At 36.5% G+C, this 19,370-nt stretch overlaps 2 protein-coding genes across 3 annotated transcripts; one reads left to right on the top strand and one right to left on the bottom strand.

The window, feature by feature from the left end:
• Positions 1–161: 161 nt before the first annotated feature.
• On the bottom strand, positions 162–12,358 carry LOC139131642 (vesicle-associated membrane protein 7-like). Of its 2 annotated transcripts, none has more exons than XM_070697793.1 (8): positions 12,232–12,358; positions 7,027–7,243; positions 6,088–6,137; positions 4,858–4,945; positions 4,015–4,105; positions 3,687–3,754; positions 3,065–3,157; positions 162–2,294 (listed from the first exon to the last, which is right to left on the bottom strand). In XM_070697793.1, exons 2-8 carry the CDS (start codon positions 7,228–7,230, stop codon positions 2,235–2,237), a joined length of 654 nt encoding a protein of 217 aa, XP_070553894.1. In that variant the 5' UTR covers positions 7,231–7,243; positions 12,232–12,358; the 3' UTR covers positions 162–2,234. The 2 variants fall into 2 exon arrangements, with proteins under 2 accessions (XP_070553894.1, XP_070553893.1); XM_070697792.1 differs by having other exon boundaries at positions 7,027–7,273; positions 12,232–12,344.
• On the top strand, positions 12,331–18,945 carry LOC139131644 (DNA-directed RNA polymerases I and III subunit RPAC2-like). The gene is made up of 5 exons (XM_070697795.1): positions 12,331–12,441; positions 13,048–13,145; positions 14,798–14,874; positions 17,410–17,489; positions 18,816–18,945. The coding sequence occupies exons 1-5, from the start codon at positions 12,403–12,405 to the stop codon at positions 18,879–18,881; spliced, it is 360 nt and encodes a 119-aa protein (XP_070553896.1). The 5' UTR covers positions 12,331–12,402; the 3' UTR covers positions 18,882–18,945.
• The last annotated feature ends 425 nt before the right edge of the window (positions 18,946–19,370 follow it).

A 19,370-nucleotide genomic window follows, 5' to 3' on the forward strand; every position in this document is an offset into this window, starting at 1 on the left:
TTTCCTCATCACATCCACTGAAATGCACACACTCTGAGGGGCTATTTCATCATCATAGCAGTCAATTTTGCTACTGACTTTTCAATAGTCAGTGCATGAAGTAGTAGGAGTGGCACATTAGTAGCACAGGTGGTAGAAATTCACTGAAATAAAACAACCAGTTGTTTGTATAAACTCTTTTAATTCCAATGGAAAAGCTACTACAGTGAAATGATACCACAGAGTATTGCCAGGCGGTAAAAATTACATAAAACTGAACTAAAATGATGTTGCACAAGCATAGGAACTTTTAAACTTGAATACAATAAAGAAATCTTCAAATGAAAAACACCATGTTTTTGGTTATCGAACAAAAGAACTGACAAAAGAAAGCAGTCTACTTATGACGTGAAATGCTGAATGAAAATGAAATGAAAAGCTTTGAAATACAACAGTGACACCACAGCGTTGAACCACAAACAGCTTTTTATTGTTCAGAGTGCCCTCTTCAGTACCTCATGTGAGGGCGCCATTCATTTCTGAGGTCATCTTGCAATGCGCATGTGGTGTTGTGACTATAAGCCAAGAGTGTGGTCCAGGATTTTTATGGGTAAAAAGCACAAGGCTATTTCTGGGTACAGTCCATTCATATGGAAGGACTGTACTGAAAGAGGGTGGTGGTCTGTGAAATGAATTACTGAACTCCACTTTGTCTTTGATGCAGGTGAATCTAGAAGCTCAAGTGAGAACATCAAGGTGTTATCTTTGACCCTTCTGATACAATCCAATTGTTGCCTGTACCATTGTCGGATCTATACTGATGGTGATGATAGAGTTAATTGTGTTTACTCAAATCAAGATGAAGGTTGCTACCATGAAAATAATTTCAGCTTCAAGAGCAGTTAATTCAAAGTTGAATAACATTGAATTCATCACAATGATAACAATACTGGTAATATAAGGAACTGTGGAATTATGTGGTAGATGAATGATAACGGAAAAAAAATTTTTTCTATAAACAAAATATTAACAAGAATATTGCATATGAACTGTACACCACTCTGGACTGCTGCCTTCAGATGCAAAATAATGTCGTCGTGATTTAAGGGGTAATATTCAGAACATTACAGAAATTCTTAAAAGAGGGAGCTATCATCTACCTATACAATACATACATTTTTGAAAATTCCTCCTTTCATCAACACACCCACCATTTTCAATGTATGGCTGGCCCCATTCACATTGAGAAAGGGGTGAATGGATGTGAGTTATAGAGTGATGGTTCATGATTGGGTATTCAATGAACACAAGAATTCTGGGAGCTTTTAAAGACACTTGTGAAAAATATACAATGGCAGCCCACAAAATGGGTCTGAAATTTTTAAATAAGGCAGCAATATGAGAAAAAAAAAAAAGATTTCATGGTGATTTCAATGCTTGGTGTCTGTATTTGACTTGGCAATCACATTGTATAATACACATTCTTCATCTTAATTATTCTGAAATTCTCTTTGAATATTAACTTCTGCTGTTTTAGACTAACACACCCTCTCTACACACCATCCCGTAATTACACCAGCACACAAAACCTCTAAGGCAGGCTCTGTATACATCTATGAACCTTTCTGTTAAAGACTCACTACAGGGATTATAGCCTTCTGTCCTTTTGCCTTCAAGTAATCTGAAGTCATTCCAGGCTATTGCTGTGGACAGTCCCTCTATCCTCTGTGTGCTGTGCATACAACCATTCACGCAGCATACATCAGAACCAGCTTTACATCTCTTCAGCTTTTATGCTCCAAAACCACATCGGATTCCTTATTCAATTATACCAGTTGTAAATATACAGCTTGCATTTGAAACAGCCTGTCTTATACATGGGGAAAATGTACAAGGTTTATTCCTATCAAGATTATTAAATTAATTCAAGATGCTTAAATTTATCAACACGGCGTATTCAAGGGCACATTAAAAGTATACAAGCAGCGATTCTCTTATTCATACTATACCATATTTTACATCAAAACAAGCACCTTATGACAAGATGTTGTGTACTTACTTCAAGTCTATTGTGAATGAAACAAAAAAGTTATTGTACTTTTTATATTTTGTTTGAGATTTAGAGAAACTCTAAGATAATGGCTTCACTAACTGATGCAGTGAGATCATCACTGCTCAATGTTATTACTTCAAGTTGATGGTTTTCGTGATCTGTACAGTCCAGAATATGCAGCTGGTCGGGGGTACTTGTTGCACTAACATTTAGACCAGTTGAAAGTTCCACATGCTGCCGACACTATGAAGAAAATGATGACCTGAAAGACAAAGCAGGATAAAATGTTAATCTCTGGAAATCTACAATTTGAAGAAAGACAAGCAGGGTGACATTTCATAATTTTACAAACACTTTTGTCCATCTACATTCTACAAAGTGTTGATTTTTCTAGTCGGAAATGGTACATCAGAGAACTCTACTGCTAAAGTGTACACAGACAGTTTACTGTCACTCTCTACCAGTGAATGCAAGTCAAAGCATACAAAGATATATTGATTATGCTGTACTCTTATGGACCAAATGGAGTACTGAAACTTTGGTTGATCAGTGAGCTCTGACAGGTTATATAATACAATACAAATAGATTTCCAAATATCTTTAACAAAAATAGACAGACAATTTGCTTTGTATTTGCTTGTTGACATGGTGAATACACTGTAGTATCAAATCTTACAGCCAATGATGTCTCATAGAATGTTTACCAGACCTTTCAACAAATGAAGCGACATGAAAGTACATCTATCTGCTTCAGTTGGCAAAGCAAGACTAAGTTTTCACCACTAGAGGGTGCAATTCAAATCACTATTCACGGTGACTGACATTCCCTCTTTGAATTATTATGAAAACAGTAAATGAAAGACTTAACAACTCTCAACTTTAGGGAGAGTGTCAATTCTAAGGTAATCAACATTTAACTATAACGGTGAAAAGGAGACCGCTGTTTATTATTGTCTGAAATAGATAATTATGATATTTGTGTAAACTGGCTACTACATGTACTTTGAGATGTACTGATTTTCTCATACTCACTATGACTACTACCACTAGGATTATTGTAATCTTGGCATTCTTTATACACATAGACCTGGCTAGGTTCCTACTTGTCTTTTTGAATGTTATACTCTGCAAAGAATATAAAAGGCAACAATGAAGTTAGGTGATTGCTTTTACAGAGGTTGAACAACATTAAACACAGAGAAGCAATCTTCCCAACTATCGTTCATTAATTTCACTGTATTCTCCTGTTTACGGTTTAAACTACACCATGGCAAACGACACACACTAGGAATATAGTATATATTTTATAGTAACACATATTAAAGCACTGACAAAATTCCTTGTAGATGTAGTTGCTTTTTTCAGGTAACTGATTCACAGAATCAAAGTATTAGATCTATTGCCATTATTAGACCTTTTGCCTTTTTTGCATTTTCTCATTGCAATGCCTCGTAACAGTGCATAAATTACACATTGGGCACTGTGGAAGTGAAAATTCTTTACAAATAAAGAGAACCATTATCTATCAAAAGTTCAAAAAATATGGAAGAGAAACTTATTTGAGCGAGAATATGCTTCCTATCAGAGCTAAATTTAGAAGCCATACAATTCTATAATACCGTCATCAATAACTGATTATTTCCTGGACACTCACATTTGCTTCAAGGTCCTCTGTCTTGTTCACCAGCAATTCAAGTCTTTCACCCCTTGCTGCTATTGTGTCTATGAGAGAAGACATAACAGACGGAAATGACAATCAGTATCTGCTAATCAAGTATTTCTGTCAATAATCTGTTACACAAAACTATGAATGAAAATGTTTAATTTTTAAAACAAGAAACATACAGATGTGTATGTGCCTGCTTGGTTTGTGTGAAGCGTTGATTAAAACATGAATGGTAATGTTGAAGGTGGAACTTGTTGTCTGTTTCTGAGATGTTTTCATTGAAATTACCAGTTACAATGAACACCCCCAAACTCACCAATATTTTTCACCATGATTCCCTTTAATTCATCAATCTCTCCTTGGACTTTCGAAACATTATCTACATCAGTACTCTCAGAGTAGTGTTTCTGTGGAAAAAATTACATGATTGTGAACCTCTATATTGAAATGTGTAATATCTTTAGTGTGCTTAGATTGCACACAAAGGTTAAAACTTAGACCAGCACCTTTAAATAATACAATAATGACACATTTTCTTTTTTCACTGCAACCATGATAATAACACCCAATTTTTTCTCACATGAAGCTGATTTTCAAAGAGAGATTAGGCAATCGTGTTGTGCACTGTTGTGAATATTTGCATTGTACATATATGAGCTGTAAATATTTTCCATTTTATGGTATCTCTTTTGAAGTTTTGATGTTTGGCCTAGCCAACAGCAATGTACAGATTGGTGTATTGCTCCCAATGCCGATGGTGAAGACTTTGTATTAGGATTATAATTCTTCTAACAGAAATCTCACGACAATCTTACATTGTTTTAGTAATGTGAACAGAGTTTGAAAACAGGAAATTGTTGACAAACAGAGAACATTTGCTTTCTGTGTCACCTTATTTATGGACTCTCATCATAAAAGATTTACTGCTAATGATACTTTGACTTAAGAGACATAATACAGAAAGGCTATGAATTCAATTCATTGTGTTTGTTGATTAGGTCACTAGGAATGACAGACCGACATTAAATCTGTCCACTGTGAAAGGATATATTGATTTATTAGAACTCATGGTAAAACAACTGCACCTGCAAGGCCTGATAAAATTGTTGAAGTCATCAAAACTACTTGAGTTTATTCAAACTGAAAACCAAAGTCTCACCATCTGTGTCTGCAATACTCTTGAAAATTCACTGTTCATGGCATACGGTAACGCAGTCTGTGCCCTGGTGCCATACATTGTAATGAACCTGAAGAGAAATACAAGCACAATGCACACATTGTCAGCAGTATGATACATGGCAAGGTGAAATCAAGGATAGTCTATGAAGTCAATGTCCTTCATCCACATTTGTAGATCCACTCTCCTGCCCTCAGTGTCCATGAATAGTGAAGTGGACTCTTCCATCAGCTTTGATTTTGATAAACCTCATTTGCACTGTGCAGGAATTGTACTTAACAGATATTTAGTAAGTTGACAGTTTGGATGATTCTACATATTTCAAAGTCTTAGCTGTGCATTTTAAGGTAGCATGTACCATGGGGACAGACATTCAAACTCAAATTTTACTGTACCTTTCTGGTCTATCACTTGTGGGGTTCATTTTAAAGCTCTTGGAGCACGAAAACATTCTGCTGTCTGATTTTGTTGAAAATCAACATTTGATTTTCCTCATATACTGAAGACAGGGGTAGTATCCATTTTGAATTTCAAATATTGGTAAATTTGATGCAACTTTTTCCATGGTACCAATATTGCACTGTGACCCTGATTTTCATTTCTGATTTTGAAAGAAAATGATTGGACCTTGCTTTTGAAAATTCTGAGCAAAAAATTATGTCTTTCAATTTTGAGGTGAACACTACCTTAAGTTAATGTATGATTTGACATAGATCAGCAAAGTCTATAGATTTCACTGACCAGAGAAAATTTTGAAACAAAAATCAAAGTGAAACACAAATTATTTTATCCAAATCAACATCAAAGAGATGAATAGGGCCGTTCACAGTTTACGTCACTGTTCTCTCATTAATATGCAAAAATAAATATTTGTCCGCATTTTCAGATAACGCTTTTGAAAATTACGCATGCAAGAACGACGAAAATACATCTCAGTGGGTGACTGCTAGTGTAACAATGAATACTAAAAAACATATTCACGACTCTGAGTACTAGCTGCAAAAACGGCCACGTATGCAACATTGATAAAATTTGTCCGCATTTCAAGCTGCGTGTGCGATGTCGCGCGCGTACAGCTATATTTAGTAACAAACCTGTAACCGTGAACAGCGCTATTGAAGGTGATGAATAATGCTTAATTATTTATAAAAGACTGACTCAATATGCATTGAACATCTGAAATGCTAAAGTGCTAATGTCAAAGTTCAGTACCTCCTTTTGATTTCTTGCAGATACAGGAACGCTCTTGATCTTTCAAAATCCTGAAAAACAATGAAAAATTACTAGTCATTTCATGAAAATCATATTCAAGAGAACAATAGGGAATCATTTTGTTTCCAGAATTATAGACTCAAATATCTCCAGTCACACACTTTCAGGGATACTTCCTACAATAAAAGGAAAGCTCAAATTTCAAGCATATACTTTCACTTTGTGACCGACAATGCCTGTCGACTATATTTGAAATTACCGGCTCAAATTTTGACTCTGAATCTTGTTCTGTCTGTGCTGCGAAGAAGGAAATAAAATAGAAAGTGATCTTCAATATCTTGCCTTCTGTGGAAGTAGTTTTACTAAAATCAACCCTATAACATCAACAAATTGTTTCCATTTTATTGTTTCCTAGCTGGTTATTATGTCCATACGTATAGAAATACAATTGACCCTTTGAGTGCTGTAATTTTTCCCATCAAAATTTACATGCAACATTTTGCCAATTTTTATGAAGTTTTGTGAAATTATTTTGATAATTCTGGACTAAACGAACATCACATTTCATTGGCTACAGTTTTTTATCAAATTGTGGCAAAAACTTGAAAAAATTTGACAAGGGTATATTTTATAAAGGTGACCAAAACTGACTTTGGCGCTCAGAGGGTTAACCCAGTTTTGCTAGAGTTTTTGAAATCTGAATTCCCACTGTAAGATAGCTCACAGTACCTATGGTAATGGTACTGGGATTAATATAAACACATCTGGAGATTACACTCCATATTATCAAAGTATATGTAAACAACAATAGTTATTAATGTCAAATGATTTTGTTTTCAACAGATACAATCTATTACAATAAAAAGTAACAATTGGCCAATAAAATGAGATAAGATTTCTGAGAGAATCTCTGCCACAGACATAGAATCTGATACTTACATCATCTGTAATACATAGGTAAATGATTCTATCTTCGGAGACATAGTGAAACAGGTAATGTCCGTGTGTGTACGTCAACTTGGCATTCTCTGGCGGCACTTTCATCAAAATCTGTTCCGTGACTTCATTGAAGTTACCCTGGCAACCGGCATATTTCGCTAGGATGGTGGTCCCCCTGGCAACCACGGTGAATAGGATGGGCATGATTCTTCAATCACTGCCAATATTTACAGGTACAAGCAGTTCACTGAGGCAAATAAAACATAGTTAAGTGCTACAAGAACAGTTTGTTATCCAACCTAGATTGTGGTTCATATAACTTCAGGAGCACACTAAGGCCAACCAAAACATGCAGTAGTGTTATGAGATCAGTGTATTATTCAACCTAGATTTTTGTTCATGTAACTTCAAAGGTACACACGGGTCATGATAGACATGCTGGTAGGCACATAATATCCCATTATGTTGACAGTGAATGGTCTGCATGAAGTCCGCACTTCAGTAAATGTATCCGAGTTGAGATCTCAAGAAGGCATGACTCTTAGTCATCAAGTATATCCTTTCCATTTTGGACTAGTGCACTCTCATCCTGTTGTTTTGGTCTCTCTTTGAGTATTGAGATGTGAGTAAAAATTTAAATACAGTGACACTGATTGCAACAACATGTCATTTCACAAAAGTTGTAACATAGTAAAGGGTATCAAAATAGGTTTCCGTATATAGTAGGGTCTTATCTTCTATGACTTACTTCACCCATTATTCCAGTCAACTACTAAACACATATTAGCTTTACATTGGCTGATAGCACTGACTGGACCCAGTTTTTGGATACACACTCCCCTGTAGTCGCATGACCTGGATTGTCAGATATTTTAATCACTGTTAGCCGCGTAACTTTGATTTCGCCAGCAGTGAATGACCAGACAACAGACAATGACCCATGGATGTGCAATTGAAAACCGCCACATGCACGACTGACACCCTCCACCCGTAAAAGCAACTGTTCCTCTGATTGACATTTTAACCTCTTGACACCCAAAGGTCATTTCACTATCCTGAATCTTTGTAAACAAATGTCGTCATTTTATCTTCATCTAAAGGTCATTTCACTATTCTGAATTTTTGTAAACATATGTCGCCATCTTATTTTCATCCAAGCACCAAAGAAGTTAGTTATTAATAGAACTTTGCTCGACCAACATGACAAAACTCAAAAACAAAATCAAAACAAAAACTGAACCTTGACTTCAATGTAACCCATTTGTAGTATCTATAAATATGTGAAGTATTGGAAAATAAAGACCCAGATAAAATGACTGATACATCAATGGTTTTCTATTGTACGGTAAACAATGATTTATTCAAGATGTTTAACATGGCACTTTTGAGTTCAGAACAATGCTCTGTAATAGGAAATGAATGTGATCGAATCTCAGTTGATGTATTTATATGGCTATTTCTATGAATTTTTTTGAAGATCTTAGTGAAAGCGTAAAGAAAATGGGTGGTCTCACGTAAAAAAGTTTAAGTCTGAGCGGAGAGAGGCTATTGTTTAGGTGTGAACGGGCAATTGGTCTTCAGAATACTGGCTACAAAACCGTGTCTCAGATTTTTGAAAAAGGCCTTAGGTTTTTCACATCGTTGAGTCAAAGTTTATCCACCAATTAGTCTTACAATGCCGCCTAATTAAGCAGCAATAACTCGACTTTAAAAATCTTCATAAAGAAACTGAGACACGGTTTTGGAGATAACCTCTTTGACAAACGTCTGTGAAAATCTGGTGAACTTCCGTTCACGCGTTCTCGAGTTAAACTCTTTTGAATGTGCTGCAATGTGACAAAATGCCGAACTGAGAAAAAGGCGATTTAGTAAATTGGTTCGGTTTTTTCCTTTTGAATGGCAATAAACAATGTACTCAACCGACAAAACACTAAAACCAGATAGTGAAATCAAAGTGTTCAACTTCAATAGTATATTCACTCATTGAAATCAGTGTCAACGGTCGAAATGAGGCTAAAAAGGGTGAATTTTGGGAGCGTTGTACTCTTTTTAGAGCGCAATCTACACAGTAGCTGATGAGTAAATAAACTTGGGGAGTGCCAGGGAAGGGATTATGCATAATCTGTTGACTGATTTGTTGTAAGGTTTCAATAGAGTATTAACTGTTCGACCTAACTGTCGGAACTGCTACGGCATCTCGATGCCGTCTACACGAGCGCTTGGACTAATTACCTCCATGACAAGCGTACCGTACACTACAGTGTAAGTTTATGGCAGCATTCGATTCGACCTCGGAAACGACTCACTGCTGCGGAATGAAAGCGAGCCCGATGAGTGATATAGGGAAAACAATATTGGCTGACAACAAAAATTTCTGGGTTTGTATGTGAATGTACATTTGCGGTGTCTGTGATCATGGAGATAAAAAAGAACAGCTCCATGCTGTGATTCATTACCGAGTAACCGAGGATTCAGTGAGCAGCCATTTTTTAGATCTTCACGCGCCTTGAAAACCGATTAACACGAATCAAACTACGAGCATTTCTGAGACAATAGTTCGTCCTCACTCTGTACAGCATTTCTGTGGGTGAAGACCGTTTCTGGAGTCATTGCTTTAATGAACCAATCGCCTGTCGGCGGCATAAAAGTCAAAGGAGAGAAGTTGAGAAAACATGAACATAGAGAAAAGTACGTCATTTCATCGAGCGCAAGTTGCATGCGATAGACCGCTCGTCAAGCGTCTACGTCACAGCATGGAGGTAGTAGTCTTCCTACCTCCATGGTCACAGATAGATAACTCTCTGCTGTTGTTCGTATCCAACATGAGTACCATCGATTCCAGTCGAATATGATATCAGACCCGTCTTCATTACATGTAAATCTCAGGATTAGGATGGTGTTTTGCACTGTATTCAAGTAGTTAGCCCGTAAGCGTCTCATTCAATGGTTTACCGACCAATGATGACATGTTGATGAAAACTCAGGGCGATTACGTTATTACGTTGTGACGCTCAAATTCATATTGAAATTTGTCTTCGGTCCTGCAGCATTTTGGCTACTGCCATGATAACTGATAACAATGCTGTCGTGTCCATTCCCATAAAATCATTTGATTCACATTCGTCCGGTGTACGATGAACATTTTTAGTCGACGTATGTTTTTACCTTGTCAAGGTCGGTTTCTCATTTAGTGGTAGGGTGGTTGCATTGTACGATTATTGGGTAATAGCGCGGTCCGGAAACGAAATGGGACAAGGAAAAACGGGACCGCGGGATTGAAACGACTTCGACATTATCAGTTCACTGCCATTGTGCCAAAACGTCTGCAAACCAAAGCAGCTATTGTTTTGTGGCGTGTGATTTCTGCATCGCTACGTATTTTGCCTTGGGAAAATTTGCTGTCGCTCTCTTGAAGCCCATGCAATTTGTTTCCACCTTGTATTTTCTAATCACAAGTAGTTCCAGTGCAGCGGCTTCTGATATTTCATTTTTATTCATAAATTGTTCAACTCACTTAGTATTCTCATCGAACGGACAATCTCGGGTTTCTAGACCTTTTGGCGCAAAGTCGTTTCGGCCGCACAATTTCCGACCCCAAGACGTTTAGGCAACACGACCAAAGACGTTTCGGCACTACCTGGTTGGGGGAACTTGTGCCAAATGTTACAAATCAAAACACTGAGAAGTATAGTGTCAGCATTCACATGCTTTAAAGTTTGTGAGAACATGGTGAAAAACCGTGAGAAAAGAGTTTCATATCATTTTCAATAGCAATAGCCGCCGACACTGTCAAAGTTTGAAAAGCGGCGCCTAAACGGCACTGTGAAAGTCATACTGGTCAGAACGCAAAGGTCACGCTTATGTTTGACTGGTCTGTCAGTTACTAATAAGTTTGAAGGGAAAAAAATAAATCTTAACGGGGGTGTCGAAATGTCTTGGGGCCAAAAGAAGCCGAAACTTCGGCCGAATGTTGCTTGAATGTTGAAGATGAGAAGGGTGTCTGTTGCGGTATTCAAGTGTTCCCGCTGTCACTAAGGCCGCCAGTGGAACGTACCATTTATGTATACGGGACAGCCTCTTCAAAGATGTTTAACATTACGAAACTTATCCACCACTCCTGGTGCTTTTACAAAAGCACAAAAATGTCCCAGATAAAACATTTAGTGCGTGGGCCATTTGTGTAATCTGAAATTGTACCGTCAACAATGTCATAAGTCTGACCTTGTCCGATTGTGTCGATAAATTGTGATCTTTTTGGAGCGGCCACCCCTATGAGAAAAACGGTAAGACCCACCTTTCGACCCCTAATTGCCAGGTACACACTATGGTCTTGATCTACGCAGTGAACGGTAGGTGTTAATGGGATTTTCACAGCGGTGTTGACTAAGTGCATGTGAATACTGTGACGCTGCTTGCTTAGCGTAATCCCTCGTCAATCAAGACTTAACGGTAGTCTCAAACGCCAAAATGTACACCTGTGCCTCTCGTACATTTTTATTCCAAAATTTCACCCAAAAACAGGAACTTCACGACCAAGATATTCTACACACAAGGAAGATCAATATTATAGGAATACTTTTCAGGGATAAAAGAAAAATCGTGTTTTTGACTCAAAATACCAAAACAAAGGCGGAAAGCTACCTTAATCTAGGACATGACAGTATGGTTCAAATGCTATTAATATCTTCCCCTCCCCAAAGGTTCTACTATCAATTGAAAAACAGAAATAAAATTCCCTCAGAGCATCCACCCCTTTCACTTCTACCTCAGCTCCATGTTCCACACACCCCCACAAATGAGAATTTTGACATTTCGATGTACAATGTGTATGTCTGCTCAATATGTACATATGTCGTCAGTGTGTGGTTTGCTCACTCTCGAAGGCCTGTAAAATGACGCGCATGTGGAGTTGTCTGCGCAATACATGTCGTTTTAAAGAAACTCTACTATCGCGAGCTAATGATAGCTGACTCCGAAATGAGTAATTCACTTCTGACTGTACATGTACATACGAATACAAACCGCAGCTGCAGCAGGGCTTGATGCCAACCTTGGTTGCAACTTGCATGTTTGTAGATGTCATACACATTAATTTTGTGCAGACGGGCGGACAACGAAAACATAACATTCAATTAAGTCTTAGAATTCCTCCGCACGCTTTTAACAGTGAATGATAATCAAACTGTCTCTGAATAGCGAACTTACCTCACTTATTATATCGTCAGTGTCTTCCTCTTGCAATCTTGTTTTCATGACGTCACTGTCACATGCCAGAACTCCCTAAGTTTCTAATATTAATTATTTCCAATATGGCTGCAGTGTAACATCGCGTACTCCCGCGCCGCGCTACCGGTCCTGTCCCATTTATATCTGATTATGGCGAACACCGAGGTGCCGAAGAGAACGCTAGAAGTCGTGAGTCCACTACCCATTGTATATCATGATCATATTCTTCTATGGGAGCTATTTCAAAAGGGGATGGAGACGGAATGAATAAATCGGTTGATCGGTGTGTGAACTCGAGCTGATCCCACGTTGCACACGTGAAAATCAAAACAAAGTGATGATGCACGTGTTTCTTGTATCGACTACGGTCGAACCGTACCGTGGACCGACATAGTGACAGTCATGACTGATGGTGGCAAACAGCCGAGCTGTGTCATGATCACTGCAATTTGCTCGTGAAAGTCCACTCTTAACCGAATTCTGACATTCGGTTAAGCTACTCTCTCTCTCTCTCTCTCTCTCTCTCTCTCTCTCCACACACATAAAGCGGGCGCTGCGCAGACCCTATCACGATGCAGTGGTACATACAGGGCTCTGTTCCTTTTATTAAAGCACAGACGGTACAGTGCTTAAACAATGTCGTGTTATGCTCATCAACTATCACCAAAATAATTTCCTTCGTGCCATGTTGTGATGAGTCTGCGTTATACTTGTGCGGCATCAATATTGTTTCTACCTTTCCTGCATCCAGTGATGCTTTACGTGTAATACATAGCTTTCTACCACTGTCAACAGGTACAGACTGAAGTTGAAGATGAAACATGCGCAACTTTTGTCATGCATGGCGAAGACCACACCTTGGGCAACGCCCTGAGATACATGATCATGAAAAAGTAAGAATTTTCACTGTCAGTAAATTTTGATATTTCCCGCTTTCTCACAAAGATACAAAAAGAACTTGAATCGTGTTAAATCTGGAAGTGATGCAGTCAAAAAACCTAAAAACTTGTGATTTCTGTTACTATCCAGAGAATCAAAATAAAAACATGATTTCTGTTACTACCCAGAGAATCCAAATTTTTGCTACATAATTGAAATTTTTCATTTATTCTTTCTTTTAGTAAGATGCTAAAATTTAATAAAAATATAAATCTCTTCTTGATATTTTATTTATTGAATTGAAACTTTGTGACATAATTATTAATCATCACAAGGATATTCTGTCTTTTGTAAATTTCTTTTACAAATAGCATTTAAAGCCTTGTAATATGTAGAGATGTAATAGAGATGTAAGTATACGTATGAGATACAACTGAGAAATAAGTGAACTTGCCATAATTATATACAAGATCAAACTCACTAATTTTTATGCTTCAAATTTATTTGTTGTTGGTATCATAATCATGATCAGAGCTCAGATTTTCATTGTCAAACATACAGGACAGAACTTCTGAACTTTAGTTATCACCTCACCATCAGAAATACATATATTTACCCAGAGACAATTGTTCTGCTGTTCATGTATACACAGTAATTGAGAACATTCCACAAGTCTCCTACCCTGGGTGTGCCCTCAAACAAAAGATATTTCAATAACTTTTCAGTCCATTGAAAAATTTGTGAAATTTTTTTTTGAGTCTTAATTTCCTATTCATCTAAAAATGTTCTTGAGTCACAGAGAATATTCATGAGTCGTGGCATGCCAAATGGCTGAGAGGGTACACTGCTTCTACCGTCAATGGTAGAATGCAGTAAAATCTCAAGAAAGAAGCAAATTCAATGGTGCTTTAATAAAAATGTCTAGTATGCCAGGCTTAATACTTTTGTTCATAGGAAAAGAGGGTATGTCTATCAAAGGTCTATGAATTCATTTGTTCTATGATTAGTAAAGAATGTTGACTGACAAAATTAATCAAGAAATTGTTCAGATTACCTTAGGATTCTTGACGAGAAAATAGCCATAACTTGACTTTGTGTATAGTTTCACACTTGTTTGAAATCCAATTGTGAACAGCTCTTATGCATATTCTACAACAATCCATTGAAATGATCATTTAACAGGAGACAAGCTTGAGTTCTGAGCACAGACATATTTTTCTTGATCACAGTGCAGATAAACTTGACAGTTGATTGACAATATAAACAAAGTTCTGCGGTAACATATCGTAATACATACACAATGTAGGGAGTATCTCAACAAATGGTCAGTTTTGTAACCCAAAGGGAAAATCAGAACAGCACAGGATTGCTATGCAAGAAAAGGTCCAGTGGACATTCAACAATCACTGAGAAACATAACTGAGTTACTATGATTACCGTGGCAGGAAGATATGAAAAAATTGAACTGTAGAGGGCGCCTATCAAAGCTGAATCTCTTTCCTGTCTGAGATGGTCCTGTTCAGGTGCACAACTCATTGAAATGAAGCACATAATACACATATGAAAATACGTTTTTCCTCAATTGTTCGATTATCTCTGTACATGTTTTTATCCAACTAATAAAATTGGTTTTCTGTTTGTATCTTGTCTTTGTGTACATTTGCAGTCCTGAGGTACAGTTCTGTGGTTACAGCATTCCCCATCCAACAGAGAATAAAATAAATCTAAGAATACAGACAACAGGTAAGGTGTGGATCCTCGTTATGGCAACTAACACCTCATCAAAGACTAAAAATTAGTCATTCAGCAAAGCTGTGAAATGATTTCAGTCAAAATCAGTGCGACAAATGAATTTTCTTTGCATATTCAAACCATTCTTGCATTTGGAATGTAGTATCTGGCTTGAGGAATCATATAGTACCAATGTGTACCATTGGTTAGTTGCAATTAGACATGGATTCAAGGAAAATTTATTTCTAAAAGCCAGCAATTATCCTTTGACAGATATGCATTTACTTTATTCTATAGAGTTGCTGGAGATCAAAGTTTTTACTAAATCAATCATGAAATTTTTTTCTAAATGATGGAGAACACAGTTTTTTTGAAGATAAAGAGACGAAAATGAAGAAATTGCATCACGCATACTAGCAAAACAACATAGAGGAAAAGGCATGTTTATACCAATGAGCAAGTAATAAGATTAATATACAGGTTATGTCATACAGGAGATAAAAATCATTATATTTCCCACAATGCATGTGTGATAATCAAAAGGTCAATACCCTGAGAATAGAAAGATCTTCATATTTATTATTCCATCATCACTGCTTAGCTTTCTTGTTCAATTTTTGATAGGATTAACTTGTGTGCCTCTCATGAGTGTAGCAAAATATACAAAGCAGTCAATCAATCGATCAGAGAAATGTTTATCTATATTTGGATCTGACGTAACTCTAGGCATTGCATCACAAACATGTTTTCATCCTTATGGCAGTATCTAAGCAACAGCCTATCAGCATTCAGCATACCTGTTCAATCAAATGACTAGTTGTACCAATGCTGGTATTAGATCTACATATGCAGGTCAGTGACCCCTGGGTTACACTCACTGTCAGCACACTGCCTACTATGCCTTTCACCAGCAGCCATGCCAGGCACAAGGGGGTCAATGACCTAGGGTGTTATTCTCATACTGCTTCACAACAGCTCAGCTCTGTCAACTCATATTCCTGAATTGTTTGTTCTGCTGTTACCAAAATTAGTAAAGAGGGACAGTGAACGGCTTTCTACTTCATTTTGAATATCGTATTTATTAAGAAAGCCATGTTTTACTATATTTGTGTCCGCTATACATTGTTAAAAAAATAAGCAAATCGTATAATCGTCATATTAGGAAGAATAACAGATTGGATTGTAACAACAATGTTACTGTATGGATATTTTTTGTCAAGAATAAATTTCTTTTAATCAATTTTCCAAATATATTTTCCTAAGGTATTTAATTCTCTTATCATCATCATCATCATCATTATCATCATCCTCATTCATTTCCAATTCGATAAAAGAAAGAACAGTGCAGTACCTTATTATTGCTAATGAGCTGTACAGCAATAACCGTACAATAGAAAATCCAAAAATGTTAACAAGTATAACATTCTATGCAGACTCTGGATTTTTTTCTTGGAATAAAGATTCTTTTATTCTAATTCAAAATTCTGGTAAAGGGTTTCCAAATATTGACCAAAAAAGTTAAGGTTATTGCGTATTCTTAGTTCCTGTTTGAATAACAGTATTTGTATCACAAAAATATAAAATATAAAACATTGACTTTTGTGAATTGACCATTTTTGCAATCAGCACAGTTGAATTAATTCTCTTACATGTAGACTCACGTTGGCATTATAAACCCTTGACAATAATTTTCCAAGAAATAACAATATTACGGATTTAAATCAGTAAAGTATGGCTGCATTTCTATCCACAGATATGACTTTCGTGAACTGAGTATAATAAAAAACTCTTTCGAAAATGATCAGTTCTACATCTGAAATGCTTCTCAGATGGAAGCTCGGAGTCAGAAAAGGTGTACTGATTTAAAAGACAAGTTGACCATGGCTATATAAATAACACATTGGAGATTTGTTAACATTTAAGGTCCTTTACTGGACAATTTGCACTTTGTGTTCATTATAAATGAAAACTCTAAATCTCATAACACAGATGAAATGACACGTTACACCATGGTTTGCAATCACAGGTGAAAAGGTGAAAATATCTCCCATGCCAAACCTGTCAGTCTTCAGATTTATCAAGCTTCCATCAGTAAGCAACAAGTCATAGGCATAAACAAATTTCTAATTTATTTGGGTTATACCATCAATGCAAGAAGTGTGTTTCCTATATTGATAGATAGTGTATACCTCATTTGTAATGTTAGACACGGTTAACTGTATTGATAGGATCGGATCAAAGGGCTGGAAAATTCAACCTTTTACAAATCTTTATGTGTAAGGATTGAGTAAGTTAATTATGTAACATTGGATTGGCGATCCCAACAGAACATTGAAAGTTTTATCAGGGTACAGGTTATCCATATCATTTTCATTGCTGTGCTTGGCTTTTAATTGACCAATTAATGTCTACTGCCCAGATAACCTATCTCAACTTGTAAACACCAGGATATTTGTTTTGATTAGGATTTCATCCAATTAAGACACCACTGGAATAGCCTCTCTGTTTTCACTAATGAAACCAATTATCTTGTGTGTTGAATGACAGGGCCACCTGCCACAGATGTACTCAGGAGAGGCCTCCGTGAGCTGTCAACGTTATCAGAATACGTCTTAGCCACATTTGAGGTATTTCCAAAAACAACTTTTTTTCAGACTGAACTCCGAGGATATTCCTGAAATGTTTTTGATGCATATTAATTCTTTGAAGCTTATATGTAATAAATTGCTACAATATCACAACAAATGACAACATATTTTGCACGTTTTAGGGCTGTTCACAATATCTGTGTGTTGACACAGTTTATATGTGTTCCCAAAGTGTACATGTTAATTCTTCATACTTGGCATGCATTACATTTAGCAAGATGACCATAGACTATGTCAGACATTATACAATGCATTGTCAGATACCCTGTCAGTTCAACAGCAATACTTCTGTGCAGCTTAAACATTTTCTTCATTGTAGATAGAGGTTTGCCAAATTCTTAAATTTATCCAAGAAGTTTTTCAGAAGTCTGTTTCGAAAGTTATTCAAATTATGTGCAACTGAGAGAAATGTTGACTTTGTTCCAAGCTTTGTGTTGTAAGAAGACATATTCGGATTTTCTGCAATGGAAACATCAGTGAAATATTTCTTTTGAATATTCTCATGGATTAATGAGGTGGGGTTGCACTTAACTTACACACTTTTTATCAAAGCAGTAATTCTTATCTAAGATGACATGAAAACCCCTGATACTATATATTTCAAACAGCAGGGAATCTAAAGAAAGTTTAGCAATAGTCTACTCGAAAGATGAAAGGGGTATACTAGTATAACATGGGTAGAAAAGCTCAATTGTGGTATAATGTTAAAAATTAATTTCAGTCAAAGGCTGGATACTACGTTATGAAATTTAATGTCTCATTTCAAACTAGAAATATGTAGAAAAATGACAATTTTATTTTGCACTATCTTTTCTCATTCCTAAATGGCAGGGGTTGAAAGATTGATATTAAAAAAAGTGATTAAAATCATGATAAGCAAAATTGAAATGACTCTCATTCAAAATTGTCATTTTATCATATGGTACTTAAAGAACATTATGTGAATTTTCCCAAAATTTGACCCAGTCAGACTTGACTAAAATTTGCTTGAAAGGTTGAAAATGGGTGAAAAAAGAAGCCAGGAAATCGAGTGATTTACTACCGGGTATGTGTTACACATCTTTCTAACCAAACTTATACAGCTGTGTGTCATGCATGCTACATGTAAAAGGTGAACCCAACGAATATGTTAATCTCTGGTCAGCAAATTAATGAAAATTGAGTGAATCTTTGCAAAAAACTGATTTTTAGCAAAAACACGGGTTATGCCTCAATCCCTCCGTCAGGGGAGGGTGGAATGTGTGCAACGCCAATCATAGGCTAGTGTGTGTAACTATTAAGTTTCTTTCTGTATTTTCTCTTCAGGAGAATGTGAATAAATTCAAATCCAGAAGAGAGCAGATGGGAGAGACAGAAATGGACCAGACATGACAACAATGTGTGCTTTTTTTTTAATTTATGACTTTTGTGAAATAAATATTTTTGTTCTCCCTGAGCTATTGTCTGATTGTCCTCTGTTTATCTTCATATGTTGGGCGTTAGTTTCACTACATGCAAACCCATGATAGACTACTGGCTTCCTCACTTTACTGCCATTCCATTGTCACAAACCACTGTCTTTTTGTGGCAATAGCTACACATGTGATTGTGAAGAGGTAATATTATATAATGATACAACATAAATATCAATATAAGTCATGAGCAGTATAAATGACGTCAAACACGTTCAGTGATTTCTGAAAGTATTCCAGAGCAGAAAGGAAGCTCAATCCTGATGAAATACCGCAGCGATTATTAATAATATTCATATTTCATCATTATGATATTAATAATAACAGCTAATTCATAGGCAATTCATGGCTAGTTTACCCATCCATGGCACCACATGCATTTATGATTCAAATACTGACATACCACTGT

The sequence above is a fragment of the Ptychodera flava genome, chromosome 4 (genome assembly GCF_041260155.1).
Source record: "Ptychodera flava strain L36383 chromosome 4, AS_Pfla_20210202, whole genome shotgun sequence".
In the NCBI taxonomy this organism is placed as follows: domain Eukaryota; kingdom Metazoa; phylum Hemichordata; class Enteropneusta; family Ptychoderidae; genus Ptychodera; species Ptychodera flava.